A 23,516-nucleotide genomic window follows, 5' to 3' on the forward strand; every position below is an offset into this window, starting at 1 on the left:
AACGAGATTCATTGAGTACTTTTAACAAGAAAAAATATTAATTAAGCAGTAGAATCTTATCAATTAAGTTCCTATGCCACCAAAATCATGACTCGCAGTGATGATGTGCATGGTGAACACGATCTTATTTCCACATTCTGCTCCACAAATTGCACATTTGAATGGGCTTCCTGGCGCGTGAAGGGCGTTATGCATGATGCTCATTGTGGCATCGTGGAACTTGATCGTGCAGTGCTTGCATTCCTGAAGAGCTTTTGAGTTGATGAAAGTGTACTTTGAAACTTAAGAACTTACAAAGCTTGGGGTTGGCTCACTGGTAATTAGATTTCTAAACCTTGGCTCATTGGGGCTTAGAGTTGGTGAGAGCTGTTGATCAGTGTTTGGAAGAGTTGCCTGAAAATTTCAAGTCTAATGGTTTCAAAGAACGGCACCAAAACCAATATTGAAAATGAAAACATACCGAGTTCTGTTCACAGAATTCTTCGATCATCGGGGAAGTTCCTAGATTTATGCTCAATTTTTGAGGCGGCTTCTCTTGTGGCGAGATTGCCAACTGAGCTCTGGGACTTCCTGAAGTTGATACGGTGATAGGTGACAGTCTGGCGGAGCTTGTGGGAGCAGGAGCCGAAGAGCGCAGAGCCTGAAAGGATTGTTAAGTCTTAAAGAATTATAAAGCTTTTCACCTCTTTATGATCAAAATGGTAGTGTACCAGGAGATGCCTAGGACTCCCGAATAACTTGTGGCATTTTCCACACGGAGCCGATTCGCTGTATGAAAAGTGGTGATGGTTTACGAGATGATTTTCAACGCCCTCATAGAATACGAACTGCATTGAACAGTTCAACACGGGACAGTCGAAATGTGATCTTTCCTTGAGATGGTTGTGCAGGTGCCTTTGAAGCTGAAAATTACAAATTGCTGGAATTGAACAGGAAAAATGGAATAAAATCTGCTTGCCTGATCTTCCCTGAAGAATGTTCTCTGGCAAGTGCTGCACTTCTTGGATTTTGAACCAGAGTGAGTTATTTGATGACGCTTCAAGTTTGGCTTGTTGGTGAATTGTTTCTCACAATTTTCACATCTGAATTTGTGATTGACCTGAAAAAACGTATAGTTGGAGGAGGAGAAGCTCAGTGGCTTAAACATTTTCTCAAAAACTCACCACATTGGAACGTCCAGGCCTACACGTAATGTGCTTCATGTGCGTTCTCAGCGTTTTCTGAAAAATGGTAGTGAGCTCTATATACTAACTAGCAAAAAAAGGAAGATTATCTGCTGTACAGTAAATTTTGTAAAATTAAGATAAATTAACAACACTTTTTTGCTCACTTCAAAAACTAACCTGATTCGCGAACTTTCTTTTGCAAACTTGACACTGGGGCACCTTAGCAGAATCCTGATCCAAAGTGGAAGAGGTTGCAATAAGCGACAATACGGCGTCTAGTGATGACAAACTCATTTTCACAGAAGAAATCTCTGCGGATTGTCCGAGGGCAGGGAGGAAGGGGAGTGAGAAATGTTTTTGCGTAGTTGCAAAAAGAGGTACATAAGTTCAAAGACTGTGTCCTCGAAAGCTGTGAGAAGTTGCGTCACATATGACGTTGGGGCTTTTGGAGAAGCGGGGCCGACGAATTTATGAAATGTGTGTAATTGCACATTGTAGAGCTGATTGAGTTTTTCAGTATCTCAGTTTTTTCAGTAATTTCTCCATTGACGATGCACCTTCTTTGGGGGGAATATTGTAATCTTTAACAAAATTCACAACATTTTTGGAAGACCAGCTGCCAACTGTGCCAAATTTGCCGGGAAACGAGACGCTGCATTATGCATTATTTTATCGATCCACTAAGATTATCTCCTAGCGTTATTCACTCATAATCTGCCTCTACAAGTCTTCCTATTCGTCATTTTTCTGCAATTTAGTAGGTTAGTAGACATGCTCGTTATAACAAAGGAATTTGTGTCAACTTACACTATTAAAGCAATCTCCAACTTCAAGCCGGATACCACTTATTGCAGCGAGGTTAAAGAATATTACTATATTCCATGGTATTTTTAACTTTCCTTTTTTTATTTAAATTTTTATATTTCCAGGAAACTCCATGTCAATCGAAGAACTGATCAACTTGAGGTGTATCTTAGTTGCGACCAACTTGGCACAATTTGGTCAGTTCAGGCGAATGTTGAAGTGAAGCTTAGATCTCCCAATGAATCTCCCCACTGCAAAACAGCCACTGTAAATTTCAATAGTGAGAAGCCGAAGGAAAACTCATGGGGATGGAAGCAGTTTGCCGATTGGGAGAAAGTCGCAAAAAACTTTGTGATTGAAGATGCGCTACACTTTAAAGTTCATGTTCAAATATTGAACGCTTCTGGGTTCAAGGGAAGAGATCCGGTTTTGAAGTTCGACAATGAGTCTATGGGAGAGCTGTCCGATGTGGTTTTGGTAGTGGATGAGCAGAGATTTCATGTTCTGAGAAAGCATCTCGCTCTGCAGTGCTCCTACTTCAAATCCTTGTTCTTTGGCAGTTTCGGCGAGTCGAAGAAATCAGAGGTTACCCTCTCTGGGATAGACCCGGAAGCCTTCCAGGCATTTTTGGAAGTTCTCTATTTGGAGGACTCGATTGATGGTTAGTTTTTAGTGCTCACATTGGTAATAATTTAAAAATTTCAGACAATACCGTCGAAGGAATCCTTCAACTTGCTGACATGTACGATTCTAGAGCGGTTATTGGGAAATGCGAGAAATTTCTTTACAAGGAGTCCGAGAAGTCCGGGAAAAAGAAATTGGAATTGGCAATTAGATACAAGTTGGAGAAACTAGAGGTAAGTGCGTGCACCTGAATATAACCTTATTTTATCTTCCAGATTCACTGCTGCAACACCATCAAAACCATCCAAGATGTCCGCTCAATTATCGCTGGAAACATTGATGAAATGAGCCCATTCCTGATGAAGCGGGTCTTGAAGCGAGTTCTTGAAGTTTAAAAATTGTTCGTTTTCAAATATGAATTGCATTTTTCTAATAACTGATTTTTGGCCACTATTTTTTCTCTGTTTTCAATTGTAAAGTTTTATTTGCCAGTACAAAAAATAAATTTACGTTTTCTTTATATTATATTGATGAGAAAATTTGAAGACTTACAGAAGAAATTCAAATCATGAACCAGACCAAACCAGAAAAAGTCAAGTCAAGAATTCAAGAAACTTTTATCTAGCATTTCATAAAGTATTTTGATAAGACATATACATAGTTATATTTTGTGGAGTTTAAAAATATAGTTTTGAAAAGTGAAGTTCAAAAACATAGAAAAATAAGAAGTTAGAGGTTTCGAAAATAAGCTTAATTCGAAAGACTCGAAAAAAATCTCAAAAACTGGAAAAAATTGAAGATTTCAATCGTCGGACGGTGTTTGACAGTAACTCGTCGTCGTCGTCGTAAATAGAAGTAGTGTTGATTAGAAAAAACGATGGAATAAAGAAATCAGAACCTCCAAATAGAAAAAGTTCCATGAATGTTTTTAATTCGATAGGCACGCATGCCATGAACATCAGATTCCTCGGCTGAATTAGGCATTAGTAGCTCTGGGCTAGAGTGGGGATAATCATTGTAAATGTAGAAAATGAAAAGTTCAAGGTCTGGATTCAAAGCCTTTAACCCAGAGCTTGATCAATAATTTCAAATTGGAATTGGATAACGGGGTAGCATGGAGTGAAATCACTGGATTGTTCATCAATAGTAGGTCGTTAAGAGTCACAGAGAAGAAGATCGCAAGGTTAGAAACGTTGTGAAATGTTGTCCAATCATTTTTCGATTCAGACTTTCCGCCAACTATACTGATTTTTTCCACACATGGCAGGTATTTAGCCAGATTATTGTTCCCAGTGAACTCCCTATTCAAGACCTTTTCAACTTTCAATCCATCGAGATTTGTCTGAGAAAACTGAGATCTCGAGTTTCTGCAGACAGACGTCACAAAATATCGACTGAAAACAGACAGACGTCACAAAATATCAACTGAAAACGGCTGCACAGCTGTTATAGAGCAGATCAATATGAGCGTAATGGATTTACAGGACTGTTGGAAGTTTTTGGCTGCTGAGTTTTCAAATAGGTGTAACTCGAGAACTATTGCGCTCAGGAAAATGTTGTAAACTAACAAAGTGGTGCTCTTGATCTACTCTACAGTTTTGCAGTTATCAAGTTTTTACCAGCTTCACCCTGGAAAAAGTTAGAGCGGCCGACAACTTGCTGGACCAAATAATTATTTTAATTGAAATCTCAGTTGCTAACAAAACATGTTATTAATAATTTATTAATAAAATAAATTATCAGGGCCACCAAATAATTATAATTATACAGTGCGTCCAACTTCTATAGCACCCCCCTCCAATTTGGCGGTTTGGAGCTTCTCAAAATATTTTTTGAAAAAGTGCTAGTGCAGTTCGATAGCAAATGTTGAAAAACCTATGCTCCCCAATTTTTATTATGATATCTCAAAAATCACAGGAATCAGGTCAAAATATCGGAAAAATGGCCGTCCAACTTCTATAGCACCCCCTCTGATTTTTGGCAATTTTCGGTAAAATCGGGGTTTTCTTCTTAATTAATAAATTTATTTTGTGAATAACTTTACACCAAAATGTTCAGACGGTTTCATTTTCACATTTAAAAAATAAATATAACCCCTGAAAACACGTGGAACGCCTAGGATTGTCCTGGAACGTTCGTATTTGCTTCAGAGGCCATTTCTCGGCTCCCAATGATTTTCGCAGCACCAAACTTGACCAAAATGATCTTCCCCACCTATGTATTACTATTCAAATAATTGTTGAGAACATTTATTCATATGAACCAAATGGTAAAGAGAGCAACTGCAGTGATTTTCAAAAGGCTTGATTTAACTATGAAAACTAGCGTTTGGAAGCGCAGAGCTGATGGTTTTGACTTCCTATTGTACAGAATTTTAGCTCATCCGGTTCAAATATCCTTGAAGCTTTGATTTTGATTAGAAGTCTTCGAAAATTTATTCGGAAAAGTTCATGAGGCCGCAAGTATTTTTCTCAAGCTAACACGCGAAAATTTTAAAGACGAAAGTAAGATATAACTTTCTGAATGACGATTTTTCTAGCTGTATTTATAACTCAACTGAAATTTAGCGAATTTGCTCATTGAATATTTCTATGATCAAAGAACCTAAAGGCTAACAGACAAAACCTGAATCGGTGATTGTAGATGTCTAGCATTTGATGTATCCATGGATTTCCACAGATTTGATGTTCACATAATATAATTTTTATTTTTTTGCTTTAATTTAGTAATTTTTAGTCGAAAATGTATTACCAACCTTCAGCTCTGCTCCTCCAAACGCTAGTTTTCATAGTTAAATCAAGCCTTTTGAAAATCACTGCAGTTGCTCCCTTTACCATTTGGTTCATATGAATAAATGTTTTCAACAATTATTTGAATAGTAATACATAGGTGGGGAAGATCATTTTGGTCAAGTTTGGTGCTGCGAAAGTCATTGGGAGCCGAGAAATGGCTTATGAAGCAAATACGAACGTTCCAGGACAATCCTAGGCGTTCCACGTGTTTTCAGGGGTTATATTTATTTTTTAAATGTGAAAATGAAACCGTCTGAACATTTTGGTGTTTTTGTGTTTGAGATATCATAATAAAAATTGGGGAGCATAGGTTTTCCAACATTTGCTATCAAACTGCACTAGCACTTTTTCAAAAAATATTTTGAGAAGCTCCAAACCGCCAAATTGGAGGGGGGTGCTATAGAAGTTGGACGCACTGTAGTATATTTTAATAATTATAATTATATTAAATAATTATAGTATGCAAAAAAAAAAAATCTTCCGAACAACTAACAAAATTTGAGATTCAAGTCCTCGTTCTGCTTGGCTTCCTGAGCTCTCTTGAGCTTTCGATTCAGCCTTCTCATTTCGGATCTCATCTCTTCCTTGTGCTTCATGCATTTGTCCAGGTCGGACTCTGAAAAATCAATAATCAATAATATGCGTGTACTTAAGGTCAACTAACGTGTTCTGTTCAAGACTCGAGTCTTCAGAAGCAAGGAATGATGGAGCTCCGCTTGTGTCTGGATTATGCTCATCGTCTTACTATGGATGAACTCCTTCATTTGCTCTCGGAGCTGTTGGTTTTCGTTCTCTGAAAATTAATAAATGAGAAACTTGAAGCTTCAAGAGGGTGCTGATTTACTTAGAACCTGAGCAGCATGACGCATCTCATCACTATCGAGCTTGAGCTGTTCTGAAATTGAAAAATATTAGTCTAGTTCGCCTATTTTTAATGTAATGTATGCTTGCCTGCCTCTTTGCCTTGCCACAGGCGTACCTGCCACTTACAATAAGACACAGGAGTATGTGCCCTCTTTGTGCCTGAGTTTACGTCAAAATGCAGAGAGTAGGTTTTTGTAGGCACAAGGTAAGGTAGGTAGGTAGGAAGGTATGTACGTAGGTAAGTAGTAGGTAGGTAGACAGGTAGGTAGGGAGATAGGCAGGTAGACAATTAGGTAAGAAAGTATCCAAAATTCAAAAACTTACCATTTTCATTCTGCAATTCCTTGATTTTCCGTTGGTTGTCACTTTCCGCTTTACGACGACGTTCGTGGTGCAATTTCTCTGAAAATTTGAGGTATTTTTGATTTAAATTTTATTGATTTCTAAGTTACTCTTGAGTGTGTGACACTTTTCTCATTCCTGAACTGCCTTCGAGACTTTGCTCACTTCATCTGAAAATTTAAAGTTTTTCAAAAAAATTCCGGTGTGGTAACTTACGGAGTTGGCTGGAGGAAGAACTTGGCGCTGGAGTCATACTGTGCGAAGTTTCTGAAAATTCAGAGTACGGTAGAGTAAACTTGGATTTTAAAAGAAAAAAAAACAAAAGAAGGCTGCCACAAGAGTCGGATATGATAAAGTGACACCCAGCTAACACGCGGTATTATGCCTGTGAGCGGAGAGAGAGAGAGAGAGTGTGTGTGTGTGTGAAAGTGAGAGGACGCTAGACGAGAAATACATAAACACATGAACACGAACACCTTCTATTATGCCGCCACCGCCAAAATAAGACGCGATCTGTACGCCTTCCGGCTGTCCGCGGGGCGAATTTACAACAACATTTCTGAGTAGTTTTTCTTTTCTTAAAATTGTTGTCAATCTAGAAAGTCTTCTAACTTTAATTCTTTCAGGAATTATAACTTGCGATCAAAAGCACGATGCCTGCAGCTCCAAACTACAGAATTATGGTAAGCAGCTCCTACCTATCAAAATTTCCAACTTTAAATCTTTCCAGACCCTTGCCGACTTGAAGAAAGCCACTCAAAAGCTTGATATCACCATTTTCGACCGCAATAACTTTTTTCATGGAAGAGCCGGCCGTAAATACGTAAAAATCCCAATGTCTGCATAAGAAAAACGGAGAAGGAATTGCCAAGATACTGCAAATTACGTTCGACGGAATCACAACGAGAAGGCAGCTTTCGAAGGATTTCTTGTCGAAACAAGTGCGATCAAAGATCGTCTGGAGCAATTGAATCAAGAAATTGTGCCTGAAAGTGTGGAAGACTTTGTGAAGAAAGCGGTGGCAGTTATGGAGGCAATCCTGCAAAAGTCTCCAGGCATCGAGGTGGATGTGAGATTGCAATTTGAAATCCAAGATGATCATCAGATCTACGAAAACTTCAAGGACAAGCATCAAGAAGCCATGAACTACAAGTCTTGGAAGCACCAGCTTGACATTGTAATAGCCCAGCAGACGCTGGATAATCTCTTGGCTACCCAGGGAAGAAGCTCAAAGAGTTGTATATGGGAAATAATTGCAAAGCAACAGCTGAAAAGGGACTGCTACAAGAATTTGGAGAAAATTGAAACTTTGATTGGGAAGCTGGACCTGCTTCAGGATTGTGTGGCTCAGTTGAAGCATAGTGTGAGTTAATTTTTTAAGGTTTTTTTTTCAAACGCCCGAACTCTTCTTTCCAATTTCTTGTCTTTCAGATCTGGAGAAACAAGCTCGAAATCTACAGCATCTTCTTCAAGCTCTTTTGTCGAACTGCGGAGCCCGCCGACACTGAGCTAGTCAACAGAATCGTCGAGCATTTTTCTAACAACTTTCCGCAACCAGAGAGTCCTTCCGAACTTCCAACACTTTCCAATGTAACACAATGATAGTGAATACGGGGATGCATTTACGTCTGGCTAAAGACTTGAAAGCCCGGAACTAGCAGCAAAAGTCGTGAAGAAAAAGTGGTGAGTTGGAAAAGTTCAAAATCTAAAATAATACAAGAAAATGTTTTTTTAGAACTCTTCTGGCTCACCACTCCACCTCCAAAATCCGCGCATGCCATAGTTTTATAATTTATAGGTGTTTAGTTATTGTTTTATTCAAATTTTGTTCAAATTTTATGTAAAATAAAGCTCTAGAGAAATTGAGTTATTGTAGAACTGATTTCTCATACATACTGAACTCTATTTCTTTTTGAAGCTTCAATTTCTCATTTTCCCTCTTGGCAGAGATGAGTTCAGTACGCGTCTGGCACGGAGTGCAGGTGCGCGTGACTCATGACGGAAAGTCATCGAGCATGGGGTACTGTAGCTGATTGAAAGCATACAACGGATGATCAATTCAACCTATGATTGGGTGATGAATATACTGTGCAAATAGATGTTAACTATTGCCCTGACTATGTATGTACTAAGTCCAATTGATTAGGAAAATTGTTGTGAAAAATCTTCCAGCTACCGGCGGTCCCTTTTGTCAACTTATATCTCAGTTAATTTTGAAGGAGTCAAAAAACTTATCACTACAAAATTACAGACAATCTAATAGCAAATATTTCATTAGTTAAATTTTTTTTTTGATAAGACCAAAAGTTTCCGAGTTATCCACTGTCAAAGTTCGGATAGAAAAATAACGACTTTTGTAGAATCTTAAGCTTTCAAAAATTCAAACCCACAACTTGTCGGCTCTTGCAACGCTTTGTAAAGGAAACCGATATTCGAAAAAAAATTTTGAAGTCATGCTGTAATGAAAATTTTGTATTGCGCAACTTAACTGTGGACAACTGGTAGGTATCATGTTGGCTGAAGAGAGCCAGATGACTTGTGACCTTCACAACTTAAAACATTATTTTTATGCGTTTGAAAGTTTAGCGTTCAGAAAAATCTACGATATTTATTCATTCATCACAAAGAAATAAGTCGAATTTTCTTTCTCTGCAATTTTTTGCTCAACTTTGAAAGCTCATATCTTGGATGTCTTTAGCTTCAACAAAAATTCGTTCACTAACAAAATATGTGTCAACTATTTTTATTTTTATTTTTGTATTGAAAATTTTTTGATATCTCAAAAAGTGACAGAGATATGAGCTCCAAAGGTAAAGTTATTTTTGAGATTAGAGGAATTCAGTACGATTTTCATTAAATTAATAAAGGGATCTGAATAGGTGGGGATCTGAATAGGACGGCTTGGAGGCAGTTTTTAAGTTATCTTCCAAAAACGTTAAGGTACTGTATTGATGCTGTAGAGGTACTGTAAGAATACTGTAGGAATATTGTATGGGTACTGTAGGATTACTGTATCTCCTCTGACCGGCCCTATCTAGGTGCAAAACTGATAGTAGAACGTGATTTTCGACAAAAATTGCCCAACCTCGAGATTATTCCGATCATTTATTCCCCTGCTTTTGCATTCCTCACTGACTACCTCCTCCTTCCAAATCACTCTCTTCAGGGGACACGATATGATTCATCTGAAAGAGGGGCACTCGTTGTCACTCTTCCCAGTCTTCCTTCCACTGATAGAACGAGAAGTCTATTTTCAACTGTGCCAAATGAGTATTTCCGCAATCTCTCTACTTTCCCAACCTGCCTGGGAGGTCATGGTGCAAGATTTCTGGAAAAGAGCTTTTGGAGACCTGGTGCCGATGACTTTGCTTGAGCAGAGTAAGCTTTTTGATATAATTTTTAGTGGAAAAATGTTATTTTTTAGAAGTCGCGTACTTCACAATATGCAGATATGCGTGTGGAGATTCCAGTGCTATACTTACGGTTCCTTTTTTCCCAACGGTTCCTGTAATGAAAGTTGGAGGTAAGTTCTTATTGAAGTATGTCATACTAAAATGACACTAAAATACCAAAAACAGTCTTGATGTGCTTTTTTCATTTCCAATAGCTTTTTATTGATTTTTTTCAGATCCGCGTGTAATAATATGGCATAGTAAATCCTATTGCACTATTTTCAGACGACCTGCCCGAAATTGATGTTCCAAGTTCGGCATTCATCTACTTCAAAAGTGAATATGCCAAGCGCAGTCCTCCCAACCCGATTAATAGAATAAGAAATGGACAACAGAGAGCTGGTGATCCACACAGTGTGTTTTTTTTTTGGGAAATCGGGCTGTTCTGGGCTTCAGGCTTTTAAAGCGCTAAGTTTTAAAATCCGGCGTCATATTTTCCGAATTATAACTTTCATAACGGAAATATATTTGTAAATGCTTCAGGCCTACGGTGTAGGCCCACATGATTGCCGGACTCAATAAATAACTTTTTCAGCTCTCGCCTGGCAGGCACTACTCCCGGTTCAAAAGGAAATGTGGATCACGTGCTTCCAGAAACGCAAGAAACAAGCCGAGACACTCATTCTTGCTGGGTGGTACAAGAAGAAGCCGAGCGGGTATCAACTGAGACGGGAGCGGAGAATGGCGGCGTATAGAAGATTTTAGATACATTTTTTGATGTCGAGCTTAATGTTTGTTTAATCAATTATTTGTGTGTATAGGATTCACCGGCTTAAAATATATTACAGCTCCCCTTTCCCATTCTACTTACCCCTGTTCTTTTTCCCGTTGCAATTGTCACCTGTTCCTCTGGCCACCCAGTTAACGACCTTGACCACACACTAAACAAACATACATTTTTTTGCACTCTTGTTTTCCGATAAAAATGAGATAAATACAGCTAGAGAGAAGTTGGCACTGTGCCAAAAACTCAGGTATAAAATTACAGTAGACCTAATGCACTTTTAGAGTGCCCCCACCTACAGTATCCCTATAATACAGCGCTCACTATCAGACAACATCCCTCCATTTCCCACAACCAAACGCACATATGTCCAACACTACAGTAAGCCAACCTACAGTATTTATAGTAAGTCTACAGTCAGCCTACAGTAATCCTAGAGTACCTATAGTACTTGTGCATTATCCCTTCAATTACCCCATCCTGATTTCTCTTCAAAGGACAATACTTTCTAAAATTACAGTAATCCTACAGTACCACTTCAGTATTCCTACCGTACACCTACAATATCTCTACAAAACCACCACAGTATCTCTTCGGTACTCAAACATTATCACTAAATGTACATTAGTTTTGAAAAGATCTATCTTGTGGGAAGTACACCTGCAACCTTTTTCCCACTTGGTAGATCAAACGGATCGCCACACCGCGCACTATCTAACTTCCTGCGTCTCTCCTCTCGCATGGTATTTTCAGAGGTGGCGTTCACCATTCTTTGTTCCACCCAGATTGGTGCTGTAGCGTTTGCTCTTCATCATTTTTTTCTCCGGCCTAATTACATTTTCCTTACACCCTTACACCCTTTTTGCTCAACTTTTATCTCGCCCGTGTTTTGTTTTATTGAAAATTTGTTAACTAAAAAACTTGCGTTCATATCTTTTTTCGTAATTTTTTAGTTAACCATTTTTCGATATCTGTAAAATGAACTCAGATATAGGTTGTCAAAGTCAATACATAAATTTACTTTCAGTTTGACTCTTCTCAAGATCAGCCATGCCAAAGTTGACGATGAAGAAGCGGCATACAGCTCAAAAAGATGAGGTAGAGAACTGTTTGAATTTATAATTTTAGGCTAAAATTTCGGTTTTCAGACGTCTCCAGTGCAAATTCGGAGCCGCAGAATCTACCCGAAAGGCTGGAAGCCACACGTTTCCCCTGTCAAGGCACAAGGTGAGTTCTCTTTAAAAAAAATTAAGTTGCACAGTCTCTAAATCTTCAATTTTCCAGTCCCACCACCACGCGTCTACCCGAAAGCCCAACCGTGCAGAATCTCCTACTTGATGTGCAGAGAGCTGGCCCAGTCCCACCTTCAGCCCGGCGGAGAGGTTATGGAAAACGGGAGAAATGGACTTTGGGATGCTCTGGAGCTCATCGAAAAGTCGTTGAAAAAGTCGTATGAGATGAAGGAAAGCAAAAGGAAGAGCGAAGAAACCGCCGCCGATGAAGAGAAAACTCAAAAAAGTTATTGATCTAATTAGATTGTTCTAAATTTATTTTCAAATTTCTTGTGCTTTTTGAATATCTGTTTGATTGACTTTTTGAACTTCCAGTAGTATAAACCTGTTTTATTTTCAATATAAAGCAATTTTACAAAAATCTAATCAAATAATCATGGCTGCTTCAAAATCTCCATCATATCATGAGCCTGCATTCCCATCAACAGCGAGGATCCTCCATCGGCGATGATCGACTGTCCAATGATGTATGAAGACATGGTACGGTCCGCCAAAAACGCGATGACTTGGGCAATTTCTATGGGCTGAGCCATATGACCGCATGGGACACATTCCTTGTGGGACTCGAAGTATTTCATGATCTGGAAATTCAAATAGTATTAAAAAAAATATCTGGAAGGTTTTTATTGACTGTTCGTGGGATTGTTTGAGAAAGTTGAAAAACTTTGAGAACCTTTTGGAAAATTGATTTTGGAAAGCAATGGTAATTTTTGAAAACTTTTTTTGAAAACAGGAGCAATTTTCGGAAGGTTCTAGAAGTTTCCAGATTATTTCAAAAAATTTTTAACCTTTCTTAAAAGTTCTAGAAACCTTTGGAACATGTTCCAGACACTCCCAAGACCAAAATCGCTCACCTTCTCAAGAGCACCTGGTGGGAATCCCATAGCCTCTCCGAATCCTGTGTAGACTCCTCCCGGGCTCACCGAGTTCACACGGACTCCGTGTTGAATCAGCGTGATTGCAGTGCTTCTTGTGAACTGATCAAGAGCAGCTTTGGACATTCCGTAGTACATCATATCGGGTTGAGCGTGGGGTCCTCCACCAATACTAGAAACATTGATAATTTCCCCCTTGGTCTTGATCAAGTGCTCCTTGGCCTTCTGCACCAACGTCACCACACTTCGCATATTAATTTGGAAAGTCTTATCGAAATCTTCAATTTGCTGATCAATGCCCATCCGTCCTTGAGGATCGTTTACAGCTGCTCCGGCATTATTCACAAGGATATCAAGACGTCCGAACTTCTGAAGAGTCCCATTGATCAAATCGGTTTGTCCCTGGTCTGTAGCCAGATCTGCGGCGATCGCAAGAACGTTTTCAGCAGGTACTCCAGATTTCAGAATGGCTTGTCGGGTTTCTTCAAGTCTCTCGGCGTTTCTCCCGGTGATGGTTACCTTTGCTCCTTGTTGAGCGAAGAGAAGAGCAGCGGCACGGCCGATTCCATTGGAAGAGCCTGAAATAAAATTATCGATAGTTTGTAAACACTAAATAATTTGTGAAAAAAGTCCCCGCTCATATCTTGACTAACTTGCGATGGAACATAAAATTCTAGTTTTGAAAATTGTTCATATAAAAATAGTATTCAATTTACCTGTGACAAGGGCGACTTTTCCCGAGAATCGAGCCATCGAACTAGAGAATAGTTTTCGTTTATTTTTTGAACGTTGACTTTTCCATTTCCCAAATTTCTGTTTATATACCCTTCCCCATGCTGTGTCGGTTTGTGTCCACTGGAGACGCAGACAGTTGGTGGAACACAAAACGTCTAGGTTTGTGATCTATGTTGTGCCTGGCGGAGGGGGAAATCACAAACAATTGTGCTGGGGGCATTTTTTGTTCGGAGATTTAAAATCAAATGCATCATCATATTTTTAAAGTATGTAGAGAAAAGTATCTTTTAGAGTCAGGAGTTGGGCGTCAACTAACAAAATTTTGCTCATTTCTTTTTCCATAGAAACGTAATGCAAATTTTTGTTGATATCTGTGAAATGAGCCAAGATGTAAGCCGTCAAAGTGGATCAGGAAATTTTTTTAGGATCTCCCACTTGATGTGCAGGGAGCGGGCCCAGTCCCACCTTCAGCTCGATGGAAAACGATAGAAATGGACTTTATGATGCTCTGGAGCTCATCAAGAAGTCTCTGTAGAAGTCGAAGAGGGAAAGCCTCCACCGAAGGAGAACATGTTAAGGATAGTGACTGCACCAAGCGTATTTTAAATTTCTTGTGCATTTTGAATATCAGTTTGATTTTGTTTGACTGTTTGAACTTACAGTAGTATAAACCTGTTTTATTTACAAAAGACAAAACTATAAAAAATGCTATAAATAATTATGACTGCTTCAAAATCTCTATAATGTCATGAGCCTGCATTCCCATCACCAGTGAAGATCCTCCATCAGCAATAATGGACTGCCCAATGATATAGGAAGACATGGTACGGTCCGCCAAAAATGCGATAACTTGAGCAATTTCTACGGGTTGAGCCATGTGACCGCATGGGACACATTCCTTGTGGGACTCGTAGAATTTCATGGTCTGGAAATTCTTATGGTTTAGCCTTTAAAAAACAAGCTGTTTGTACGCTGCAAGGACCATTTTTGAAGAGGAATTTTTAGATGTTTCCACAATCACAGAAAAATATCAAACGTTCCCAAATATTTAAGAAATTTTTCGAGCTTTCTGAGCTTGCTAAAAATTCTACAGAGTTTGTATAATAGAAGTTTCTCGAAGTTTTCAATTTCTAATTGTAAGATCTTTTATTCTACTTGCAGATCTTTCCAGAATTGTCTAGACTTCTCTAAGCACTTGACAAACCTTCCAGATTTTTATCGAGCTAAGGTTTTCAAACTTTACAGAACTTTTTCGAAACTTCGAGAACTCTCAGAAGTTTCCTAGAAGTTTTCAGAAGTCTTGTCAAAGTTTATTGCGCGTTCAAAAATGTTTTCGAGTGTTCTAGAAGAAATTTTTTAACTTCCAGAAAAACTTAAACATTTTCTGAAAAAATTTGAACCAAAATTGCTCACCTTCTCGAATGCACCTGGTGGGAATCCCATGGCCTCTCCAATTCCCGTGTAGACTACTCCCGGGCTCACCGAGTTCACACGGACCCCGTGTTGAATCAGTGTGATTGCAGTGCTTCTTGTGAACTGGTCAAGTGCAGCTTTGGACATTCCGTAGTACATCATATCGGGATGCGCGTGAGGTCCGGCACCAATACTGGAAACATTAATAATCTCCCCTTGGTCTTGATCAAGTGCTCCTTGGCCTTCTGCACCAGCGTTACCACACTTCGCATATTAATTTGGAAAGTCCTATCGAAGTCCTCGATTTGCTGATCAATACTGATCCGTCCTTGAGGATCGGTCACAGATGTTCCGGCATTGTTGACAAGGATATCAAGACGTCCGAACTTCTGAAGAGTCCCATTGATTAGGTCGGTTTGTCCCTGGTCTGTAGCCAAGTCTGTGGCAATAGCAAGAACGTTTTCAGCAGGTACTCCAGATTTTAGAATGGCTTGTCGTGTCTCTTCAAGTCTCTCAGCGTTTCTTCCGGTGATGGTTACTTTGGCTCCTTGTTGAGCGAAGAGGAGAGCAGCGGCACGGCCGATTCCGTTGGAGGAGCCTGGAATAAAAAAACGACAGATTTTTGAACATAGCTAATATGAGAGAAAACAGAAACCTCTAGTGTTTTTTCAAAAAATATCCAAAAATAAGTTCTCAAATTACCTGTGACAAGAGCGACTTTTCCCGAGAAACGAGCCATAGCTAGAAAATACTATTTTTTCAAACGTTGACTTTTCCATCTCCCAAATTTCTGTTTTTATACATTTTTCCAAGGCCGTTTTTGTATTAATCTGTGTTCACCGGAGACGCAGACTGTTGGTTAGACACAAAATGCCTACGGTTGTATCTTGTGCCTGGAGGAGGAATAAGTCACAAAAATTGTGAGGGCCCTTTTTGTTCGGTACTTTGAAATCAAGTGCATTATCAGATTTTTGAATCAGAGATCAGTTTCTTTCAGAGCCAGGAATTGGGCTGGGCTTGTTCTGATTTTAATATTTTCTAAATAAACTTTGAATAAGTGTTGGAAGACTATGCACTAGAGATCGTATAAACTGATCTACTAAGATGATTTTAGGATCCATACTCACCTGGTAGGTAGGCAGGCAGCCAAGCAGCTTTTAAAGGTGCGCAAACACGTATTCTGATGTGCCTGCCTAACAAATTTATTTTGGTATGTTTTCCATTTGAAAAGAATTTTCGAGGACATTTGTTGCGAAAAAAACATTTATTTATTGAAATTATAATACTTATTTCAAAAACCAATTAATTGTTGAGTAAAAACATTTCAAAATTTGCAAAAACTCCATCATTGTAGTTTATCCTTGCTTTTGTTCCATCATTCCTTTGAATAACCATTTGTCCTTGATCGTCTAATGTATGTTTTGAAAAAGGTTCAATTCCACTAAAAATAATATTGGAATCAAATTTTCGATCGTCTTGAAAATATATATAAACACGTTCAAGTCTTGGATTAGACCCAATCATCCAACTTTTCAAAAAAACGTTGATATCGTTATCTGAGAGAATGGCTTTTCGAATTTGAATATCTGAACTATTGTTGAGCAATAGATCGTTTAATCCATTGTAGCTGCCCGAGTATAATTGATCCCAATTCTGAATCAGTAAACGATAGGAGTTTGATCTGTCGAAAGGAGCTTCAACCAAATGCAATATTTCTCTTTTCAAAAAAGGTTCAAGTGCTGTAACTTGTACAGGTGAAACTTTGTAGTTAATTCCCTGAGATTGAATTATCACTTTACGATACAAAAATCCATCTAGATTTTTTTTCAAAAACTGGCCATCCAATAGATCTACGTTAGTCCAGAAATTCAGCGCATCAATACGCAATCTTTTAGAAATCACCATGAAGTGCCCAATAAAACTTTTCACTGAATATCCCTTCAAATTCCAAATTGTGCTAACATTTCCATATGTGATTTTAATTTGAACATCGTTTTCGGGGTATGTATTCAATACATAAAATGTGAAAAAAACGCCGTTTACATAAAATCCTATCCCCAACTGGTCCAAGACATAAATTTGGAAAAACTTGATCCGTATCAGGTTGAGCGATGTGACAAGATGTTTAGTTGATTTCGAGAGAAATGAATATTTTATCCTGAAACCGAACATTTTGCTATATAAATTTTAGTTAGAGTAACCTACATATCAAACGGCAAAAAATAACGGATCACAGTCTCCATAGATTTTGTTGGAAGACGTAGAAGGGGAAACGACGATGCAACCATTGCAGAAGACAAGAATGGATATTAATGAGAGTGAACAAAGATCTAATGTCTCACTAGATCTGCTCCAAATTCATCGGGAAAGGTCACTGGACCTGTGGGAAGTTTGCCGATACAGTTCCAAGAAAAAGGGTGGCAACCATATGTGCTCTAAAAATAAATGAAAAGGTCATTGGAACTGGGAAGTTTGAGGTTGCAGTTCCAGACCTAAGAGTTTTCTAGCTACATTTCTAGAAAATTGAGAAAAAAATTGTCGAATTATTTTTTTTCGGGTAGAACATTTTTTATAGAGGTTTATCATTGACTTCATTCAATTAAACGATAAAATTATAGAGGGTAATATCCAAACACAACCATTTGAAATTGTGATCTATGGAATTTGATTGCAGCCATTGTTCCATCAGGTTTTCGAATAGCAATTTGTGCAAGGAATGGCAACTCTCGACGACGGGCCAATTCATCATTTGATACAGGATGACACTCAATTTCTTTCAAAATTACACTGCGATCGAGATCTCGTTCGATTGAAAACCATATCTGTACAAATTCAAGTCTAGGATTTGATCCGTTTCTCCAGTTTTTCAGAAATATGTTGATATCGGTATTTGAGAGCATGCTTCGTTGGACTTGGATATCAGAACCATTATTAAGTAGTAACTCGTTTAAATCGTTTGAGCTTCTAAGATATATTTTATCCCAATTCGGAGCCAAAATACAACGAGTAGTTGGTGCATCAAATGTAGCTCTCCTTAAATCTAACTGCTCACTTTGTAAAAATGGTGCTAGATATTTCAGATGCTCTGGTGAAACTGATCTTCCTTGGAAGTCAATTATTACTTTATGATATGAAAATCCACTTAAATGGTCTCTCAAAAATCGATCATCTAATAAATCCAAATCGCAAAGGAAGTGTATGCGTTCAATTTGTCTTCCGTTAGTAGCTTGCATAAAATGATCAATAAAACTTCGCACGGAATAACCATTTAGATAAAACTTTTTTCTAAGGCTGTGATGCCAAATTCGAACTTGTTGAGGATTGTTTAAACCATTGAGAGGAATACGACAGTTAAAAGATTCGCCATGTAAGGCTATAATCACCACCAAACGGTTGGAAATCTCAATGTCCAAAATTTTTGCCTGAAATAGTCTGCCAGACGTTTTGACCAGATTTTTGGCTTTATTGGAAATGAATGAATACGGTATTCTGAAAAATAATTAATTTTGATAATTGGTTTTTGTTTGAAGAATGCAACTTACATACTACAGTGCGTGAAAGATTGAAGAACTATTTTCAAAGGTTTTGTTGGAAGACTGTGAATGGGAAAAGACGGAGCAACCATGACAGCGGAGAAGAGAATGAATGAGAGCAAAGAAGAATTAACAGGGATGCGGTGGTAGTATGACGTTCTGCAAAAAGTGGGAAAAAGGGTCACTGTACCTATGGGATGTTTGCGGTGACTAGAAGGCAACCATAGCAGAAAAAAAAACGAATAAGAGCCAGGTGTGCTCCAAAAATATTGGAAAAGGTCATTGGAACTGTGGGAAGTTTGTGGTCTCAGTTCCAGATCTAAGAATGTCTAACTATTGTTCTAGAAAATTAAAAATTGACTGTCGAATTATTTATTTTCGGATAGAAAGTTTTTAAATAGAGTTTTAACATTAACTTCATTAAATTAAAAAAAAAGAACGAAAATCATAGAAGAATTACTTCAAAGTTTGCATATATGCCTTCTTTATATTTGATCATTGCTTTTGTTCCATTATTTTTTTGAACGGCGATTTGTCTTTGATGAGTCCATTCATCATCTGGATGAGGTTGATATTCAATTCCATCCAAAATTATATCGAAATCAAATTCTCGAAGATGTCGAAAATCAATTTGTGCATGCTCAAGTCTAGGATTAGATCCGTTTCTCCAGTTTTTCAGAAAAATGTTCAGGTCATTATCTGAAAGTGTGGCTTCTTGAATTTCAATGTATGAACTATTGCTAAGCAATAAATCGTTTAATCCATTGTAGCTGCCAGAGAATAATTGACCCCAATTTTGAATCAGTAAACGATAGGAGTTTGGTCTGTCGAAAGGAGCTTCAACCAAATACAATCTTTCACTTTTCAAAAAAGGCTCAAGAGCTTTGACTTGTCCGGACGAAACTTTGTAGCCTGTTCTTTCGCAGATAATCAGTACTGAGTTGTATGAAAATCCATTCAGATTATTTTTTAAAAACTGGCCGTCCAATAAATTTGCATCAGGGCAGATCATTAGCGTATCAACTTGTACTCTATCGAAAATTGCCATGAAATGTTCAATAACACTCCTTACTGAATATCCTTCCAAATTCCGAATTGTTCTTTTGACATTCTCATATGTGATTTCAATATGTAGTGTACCGTTAGGATCAGTATGGAGTATATCAACAGTGAAAATAACGTTTTCTACGTTAAATCGTAAATGCACGCGATTGATAACATTAATTGCTAGAAGAGTAAGCGGTAAGTTGAACGATCTGACAACTTTCTTAGTAACTTTGGAGATAAACGAGTATTTTATCCTGAAAATGCAAATGTTGATGTACAGTGCGTGCATGTTCTATATGCCACCCCCCAAAATACGGCCTATGGCCACTCCTGTGATTTTTCGTGAAAATTTGCTAATGCCATTCGATTCTAGACCCAAAAAAACCTATAGACATTTTTTTTCGTGATGATAGCACAAAAACTAAACTTTTTAGGTCAAAAAAACGCAAAAAAGGCCGTGCAACTTCTATATGCCACCCTGCGATTTTTGATAAAAATTCTTTGATTTTCACATTTTTCATGTTTTTAAGGCTCATGTTTTTTACAAGTTTTTTGAAATTTTTTGTTTTGGGTACTATTCATCTATTTTCAGTCGATTCATGAGCCTTAAAAACATGAAAAATGTGCAAATCAAAGAATTTTTATCAAAAATCGCAGGGTGGCATATAGAAGTTGCACGGCCTTTTTTGCGTTTTTTTGACCTAAAAAGTTTAGTTTTTGTGCTATCATCACGAAAAAAAATGTCTATAGGTTTTCTTGGGTCTAGAATCGAATGGCATTAGCAAATTTTCACGAAAAATCACAGGAGTGGCCATAGGCCGTATTTTGGGGGGTGGCATATAGAACATGCACGCACTGTATTTTTTAATAAAAAAGAAAACCTACATATCAAAATACGTGAAGGATTGAAGAACTGTTTCCAAAGGTCTCGTTGGAAGACTGTGAATGGGAAAAGACGGAACAACCATGGCAACGGAGATGAGAATGAATGAGAGCGAAGAAGAATTAGCAGAGATGCGGTGTAGTATGACGTTCTGCAAAAAATGGGAAAAAGGGTCACTGTACCTATGGGATGTTTGCGGTCACATCTGGATAAAAGAATGGCACTCACAGCAGAAAACAATGAATAAGAGCTATTGTCTCACCAGGTGTGCTCCAAAAATATTGGGAAAGGTCAGTGGGCATGTGGGAAGTTTGTGGTTACATCTCAGTTTTAAAGGTTTGAAGCTAGTTGGTCATCTCATTGCTTGCCTACTTTACATGCCTACACCATGCCTGCCTACATGTCCTTCCTTTGCCTGCCTACCTATAGTGTAGCTAATAAAACGGACATCTAAAAGTGAGAAAATAAACGGCACAGTAATGTATTATATTTTTGACCACTGCAAAAATATTTTTATTTTAATCCTTCGTCAATTAGAGCACCATCTGATTGAGGGCTCTTGTTTGAACGACTCAAATCAGACCAATAATTCATATGTAGTCTAAAAGCAAAAAAACACTTTTTCAATACAAACTTTATTTAATTAAAAATTGTTCAATATCCAATAACATTCATTTCAAATTGTGCTCTACTGAATTTTATTAGAGCTATTGTTCCATCAGGTTTTCGAATAGAAATGTGTGCAAGGAATGTCAACTCTCCGCGACGGTCTAATTCATCACTTGATACAGGTTGGTACTCAATTTCTTTCAAGATTATATTGAGATCAAAATCTCGATGAACTGGAAAACAAACATGTCCATGCTTAAGCCTAGGGTTTGATCCATTCGTCCAACTTTTCAGAAATATGTTCATATCGAGATTTGAGAGCATGGCTTGTTGGATACGAATATGTGCACTATTATTGAGTAGCAGTTGGTTTAATCTGTTGAAGCTGCCGCCATTCATTTGACCCCAATTTCTTGCCAAAACGCATTGGGTATAAAATGTATCAAATAGAGTGACTAGCAAATCTAACTGCTCGCCTTGTAAAAATGGTATCAGAAATGTCAATGGTTCAGCTGAAACTGTTATTCCGCCAGTTTCAAACACTACTTCACGATACGAAAATTCGCTCAAATAACTTTCCAAAAACTGTCCATAGAATAGACGTCCAGGGCAATGGAAACGTATAAGTTCAACATGTTTTGTGTTGGTAATTACCATAAGATGATCTATAAAATCTTTCACCGAATATGAAGTTAAGTACCATTGAGTATGCTGAGTTTGAACTTCTAGTCTACTGCTTGAATAACCAGGTGACAGAACGTAGTCAAAAGGCCGGCCGAGTACTTCAATATCTATTTTCAATTGGTTGGAAACATCAATTTCAGAAAGTTTGGCCTGAAATAGTAGGCCAGACGATGTGACAAGATTCTTAGCTTTCTTGGAGAGAAGTGAGTATTCTATTCTGAAAATAACCTTTTATTTTATTTACATACATACAAATAATGTAACTTACGTATTACAGAACGCGAAAGATTGAAGAACTATTTCCATAGGTCTTGCTGGAAGACGGTGAAGGGGAAAAGACGATGCAACCATGGCAGAAGACAAGAATGAATATTAATGAGAGTGAAGGAGAACTAGCAGGACACCTGTGTTGTCTGTTATTCTACGAAAATATAGGAAAAAGGTCACAGGATCTGTGGAATGTTTGCGGTCCTTGTTCCTAATAAAATCATATAGTTTTGTAGATTTTGGAACTTGTATTCAAGAATTGCGGATTCATATGTTCCACCAATGTCTACTGTCTGTTGTGTTCCAAAGTCACATGCAAACAAAGTTTCAGTGTTGCTTTGAACATTTTAAATACACGTAAAAGCTTATTAAACGCGAAACCAGACGAAAAAGTTATGATCACGCTTTCTGCAGTATTAACAGTTTGTGCTTTCGATCGAAAACTTTCAAATAAAGCCAAACATTCCAATGACCTTTCATGTGTTTAATTGTGACTTGCTATCAGTGAAGTTGTTCACTGAACTGTATTGAGAATTGAAGTAAATGTCAATGTGCTTTTGTGTCACTCTATGTTTACTTTTCAAACCCTTTTATTAATATTTTGAAACCAAAGTACATAAAAATTTCAAAACTGGTGAATAAAAAGAGTTCCGCCAATGGGGAAATTGTTAAAACACATGCCCCTAACACAAAAACTAGCATATACCCATTATAGTAAACAATTCAACAAATCTTCTAAATTTTATATGATTTTTTGAAATATTAGAAAATCTCGGGTTTTCGCCACTTTTTAAGAATTCAAGGTTTCTATTGACTAGTCTCACTAGAAATACAGTAATCTAACAGTATTCCTACATCACCATACAACTCCGGTTTTAAAAGTTTAATATTTCGAAATATTTGTTGATATCAGAAACATTTTAAAAATCTTCCTGAGAAAATATAAGAGTGAGGAAGTGACATCAATTCCAAAGATCGACATCATAACTGATAACGAGTCACAATAAAACGCAACAATTTTCATTTTAATACGCTCACTTTCCTTTCCCGTTTCAGTAACCGCGAAATATTTCTGAACCACTGAAAATTGCATATTTTCAATTTTTAAGCTTTTGAAAATAGGTTTTGAAGATTTAAAAAAATCAGCGGGAGTCTTCTCATTTTCAAGAAAAGTTCAAATTGAAAACTGTTAAAAAAATCTTAACTGTTGGTGAAACAGTTTGTTTATACCTGATGCAATGCCCGGCTTTCTCCCTCTTTTCTTTTTTTACACCAAGAAAAATCGTTTTTTTCTCATTTTTTTTCTTTTTTGTCTTTTTTCTTTGTTGATGTTTTTATCTGATATATCTGATACAAAATGTGTTTTTCATGTTTCTTTTTTATGACTTCCTTGGAAATGCTGTGTCAACT

General features: G+C 37.7%; 10 protein-coding genes, 1 non-coding gene and 2 pseudogenes across 13 annotated transcripts; 5 read left to right on the top strand and 8 right to left on the bottom strand.

Moving 5' to 3' along the window:
• Window positions 1–63: 63 nt before the first annotated feature.
• On the bottom strand, window positions 64–1,735 carry sdz-12 (Zinc finger protein sdz-12; the record flags this gene model as incomplete). Its single annotated transcript, NM_062233.2, has 7 exons — window positions 1,344–1,735; window positions 1,164–1,220; window positions 959–1,099; window positions 684–902; window positions 461–640; window positions 295–393; window positions 64–243 (listed from the first exon to the last, which is right to left on the bottom strand). The coding sequence occupies exons 1-7, from the start codon at window positions 1,458–1,460 to the stop codon at window positions 64–66; spliced, it is 993 nt and encodes a 330-aa protein (NP_494634.1). The 5' UTR covers window positions 1,461–1,735.
• Window positions 1,736–1,884: 149 nt separating this feature from the next.
• Window positions 1,885–3,093, top strand: bath-31 (BTB domain-containing protein). Its single transcript, NM_062234.6, has 4 exons — window positions 1,885–2,050; window positions 2,096–2,631; window positions 2,676–2,827; window positions 2,870–3,093. The coding sequence occupies exons 1-4, from the start codon at window positions 1,938–1,940 to the stop codon at window positions 2,987–2,989; spliced, it is 921 nt and encodes a 306-aa protein (NP_494635.1). The 5' UTR covers window positions 1,885–1,937; the 3' UTR covers window positions 2,990–3,093.
• Window positions 3,094–5,840: 2,747 nt separating this feature from the next.
• F12E12.6 (CCDC92 domain-containing protein) lies at window positions 5,841–6,855 on the bottom strand. Its single transcript, NM_062235.4, has 6 exons — window positions 6,809–6,855; window positions 6,703–6,762; window positions 6,575–6,652; window positions 6,231–6,281; window positions 6,051–6,179; window positions 5,841–6,002 (listed from the first exon to the last, which is right to left on the bottom strand). Exons 4-6 carry the CDS (start codon window positions 6,253–6,255, stop codon window positions 5,875–5,877), a joined length of 282 nt encoding a protein of 93 aa, NP_494636.2. The 5' UTR covers window positions 6,256–6,281; window positions 6,575–6,652; window positions 6,703–6,762; window positions 6,809–6,855; the 3' UTR covers window positions 5,841–5,874.
• A 390-nt stretch (window positions 6,856–7,245) lies between these two features.
• On the top strand, window positions 7,246–8,383 carry F12E12.3 (annotated as a pseudogene). Its single transcript has 4 exons — window positions 7,246–7,275; window positions 7,323–7,955; window positions 8,024–8,275; window positions 8,328–8,383. Coding segments are annotated over exons 1-4 (971 nt in total).
• A 1,475-nt stretch (window positions 8,384–9,858) lies between these two features.
• On the top strand, window positions 9,859–10,749 carry F12E12.2 (uncharacterized protein; the record flags this gene model as incomplete). Its single annotated transcript, NM_062237.4, has 4 exons — window positions 9,859–9,970; window positions 10,017–10,115; window positions 10,270–10,398; window positions 10,580–10,749. The coding sequence occupies 4 exons, from the start codon at window positions 9,859–9,861 to the stop codon at window positions 10,747–10,749; spliced, it is 510 nt and encodes a 169-aa protein (NP_494638.1).
• Window positions 10,750–11,795: 1,046 nt separating this feature from the next.
• Window positions 11,796–12,391, top strand: F12E12.1 (HMG box domain-containing protein). The gene is made up of 3 exons (NM_001381371.3): window positions 11,796–11,866; window positions 11,917–11,995; window positions 12,053–12,391. The coding sequence occupies exons 1-3, from the start codon at window positions 11,819–11,821 to the stop codon at window positions 12,292–12,294; spliced, it is 369 nt and encodes a 122-aa protein (NP_001367668.1). The 5' UTR covers window positions 11,796–11,818; the 3' UTR covers window positions 12,295–12,391.
• nta-1 (DeHydrogenases, Short chain) lies at window positions 12,377–13,726 on the bottom strand. Its single transcript, NM_001047297.6, has 3 exons — window positions 13,652–13,726; window positions 12,915–13,513; window positions 12,377–12,641 (listed from the first exon to the last, which is right to left on the bottom strand). Exons 1-3 carry the CDS (start codon window positions 13,686–13,688, stop codon window positions 12,435–12,437), a joined length of 843 nt encoding a protein of 280 aa, NP_001040762.2. The 5' UTR covers window positions 13,689–13,726; the 3' UTR covers window positions 12,377–12,434.
• Window positions 13,727–14,386: 660 nt separating this feature from the next.
• F12E12.12 lies at window positions 14,387–15,822 on the bottom strand (annotated as a pseudogene). Its single transcript has 3 exons — window positions 15,786–15,822; window positions 15,084–15,681; window positions 14,387–14,595 (listed from the first exon to the last, which is right to left on the bottom strand). Coding segments are annotated over exons 1-3 (844 nt in total).
• On the top strand, window positions 14,443–14,463 carry 21ur-14906. Its single transcript, NR_050974.1, has one exon.
• Window positions 15,823–16,339: 517 nt separating the features above from the next.
• Window positions 16,340–17,417, bottom strand: fbxb-92 (F-box domain-containing protein). The gene is made up of 2 exons (NM_001377768.2): window positions 17,289–17,417; window positions 16,340–17,241 (listed from the first exon to the last, which is right to left on the bottom strand). Exons 1-2 carry the CDS (start codon window positions 17,369–17,371, stop codon window positions 16,386–16,388), a joined length of 939 nt encoding a protein of 312 aa, NP_001364730.1. The 5' UTR covers window positions 17,372–17,417; the 3' UTR covers window positions 16,340–16,385.
• Window positions 17,418–17,658: 241 nt separating this feature from the next.
• On the bottom strand, window positions 17,659–18,731 carry fbxb-90 (F-box domain-containing protein). Its single transcript, NM_001047296.5, has 2 exons — window positions 18,626–18,731; window positions 17,659–18,572 (listed from the first exon to the last, which is right to left on the bottom strand). The coding sequence occupies exons 1-2, from the start codon at window positions 18,706–18,708 to the stop codon at window positions 17,696–17,698; spliced, it is 960 nt and encodes a 319-aa protein (NP_001040761.1). The 5' UTR covers window positions 18,709–18,731; the 3' UTR covers window positions 17,659–17,695.
• Window positions 18,732–18,972: 241 nt separating this feature from the next.
• fbxb-91 (F-box domain-containing protein) lies at window positions 18,973–20,697 on the bottom strand. Its single transcript, NM_001047298.4, has 2 exons — window positions 20,549–20,697; window positions 18,973–19,917 (listed from the first exon to the last, which is right to left on the bottom strand). The coding sequence occupies exons 1-2, from the start codon at window positions 20,629–20,631 to the stop codon at window positions 19,062–19,064; spliced, it is 939 nt and encodes a 312-aa protein (NP_001040763.1). The 5' UTR covers window positions 20,632–20,697; the 3' UTR covers window positions 18,973–19,061.
• A 475-nt stretch (window positions 20,698–21,172) lies between these two features.
• Window positions 21,173–22,196, bottom strand: sdz-11 (F-box domain-containing protein). The gene is made up of 2 exons (NM_062239.3): window positions 22,108–22,196; window positions 21,173–22,056 (listed from the first exon to the last, which is right to left on the bottom strand). Exons 1-2 carry the CDS (start codon window positions 22,188–22,190, stop codon window positions 21,201–21,203), a joined length of 939 nt encoding a protein of 312 aa, NP_494640.2. The 5' UTR covers window positions 22,191–22,196; the 3' UTR covers window positions 21,173–21,200.
• Window positions 22,197–23,516: the final 1,320 nt, after the last annotated feature.

The sequence above is a fragment of the Caenorhabditis elegans genome, chromosome II, assembly GCF_000002985.6.
Source record: "Caenorhabditis elegans chromosome II".
NCBI classification, from domain to species: Eukaryota; Metazoa; Nematoda; class Chromadorea; order Rhabditida; family Rhabditidae; genus Caenorhabditis; species Caenorhabditis elegans.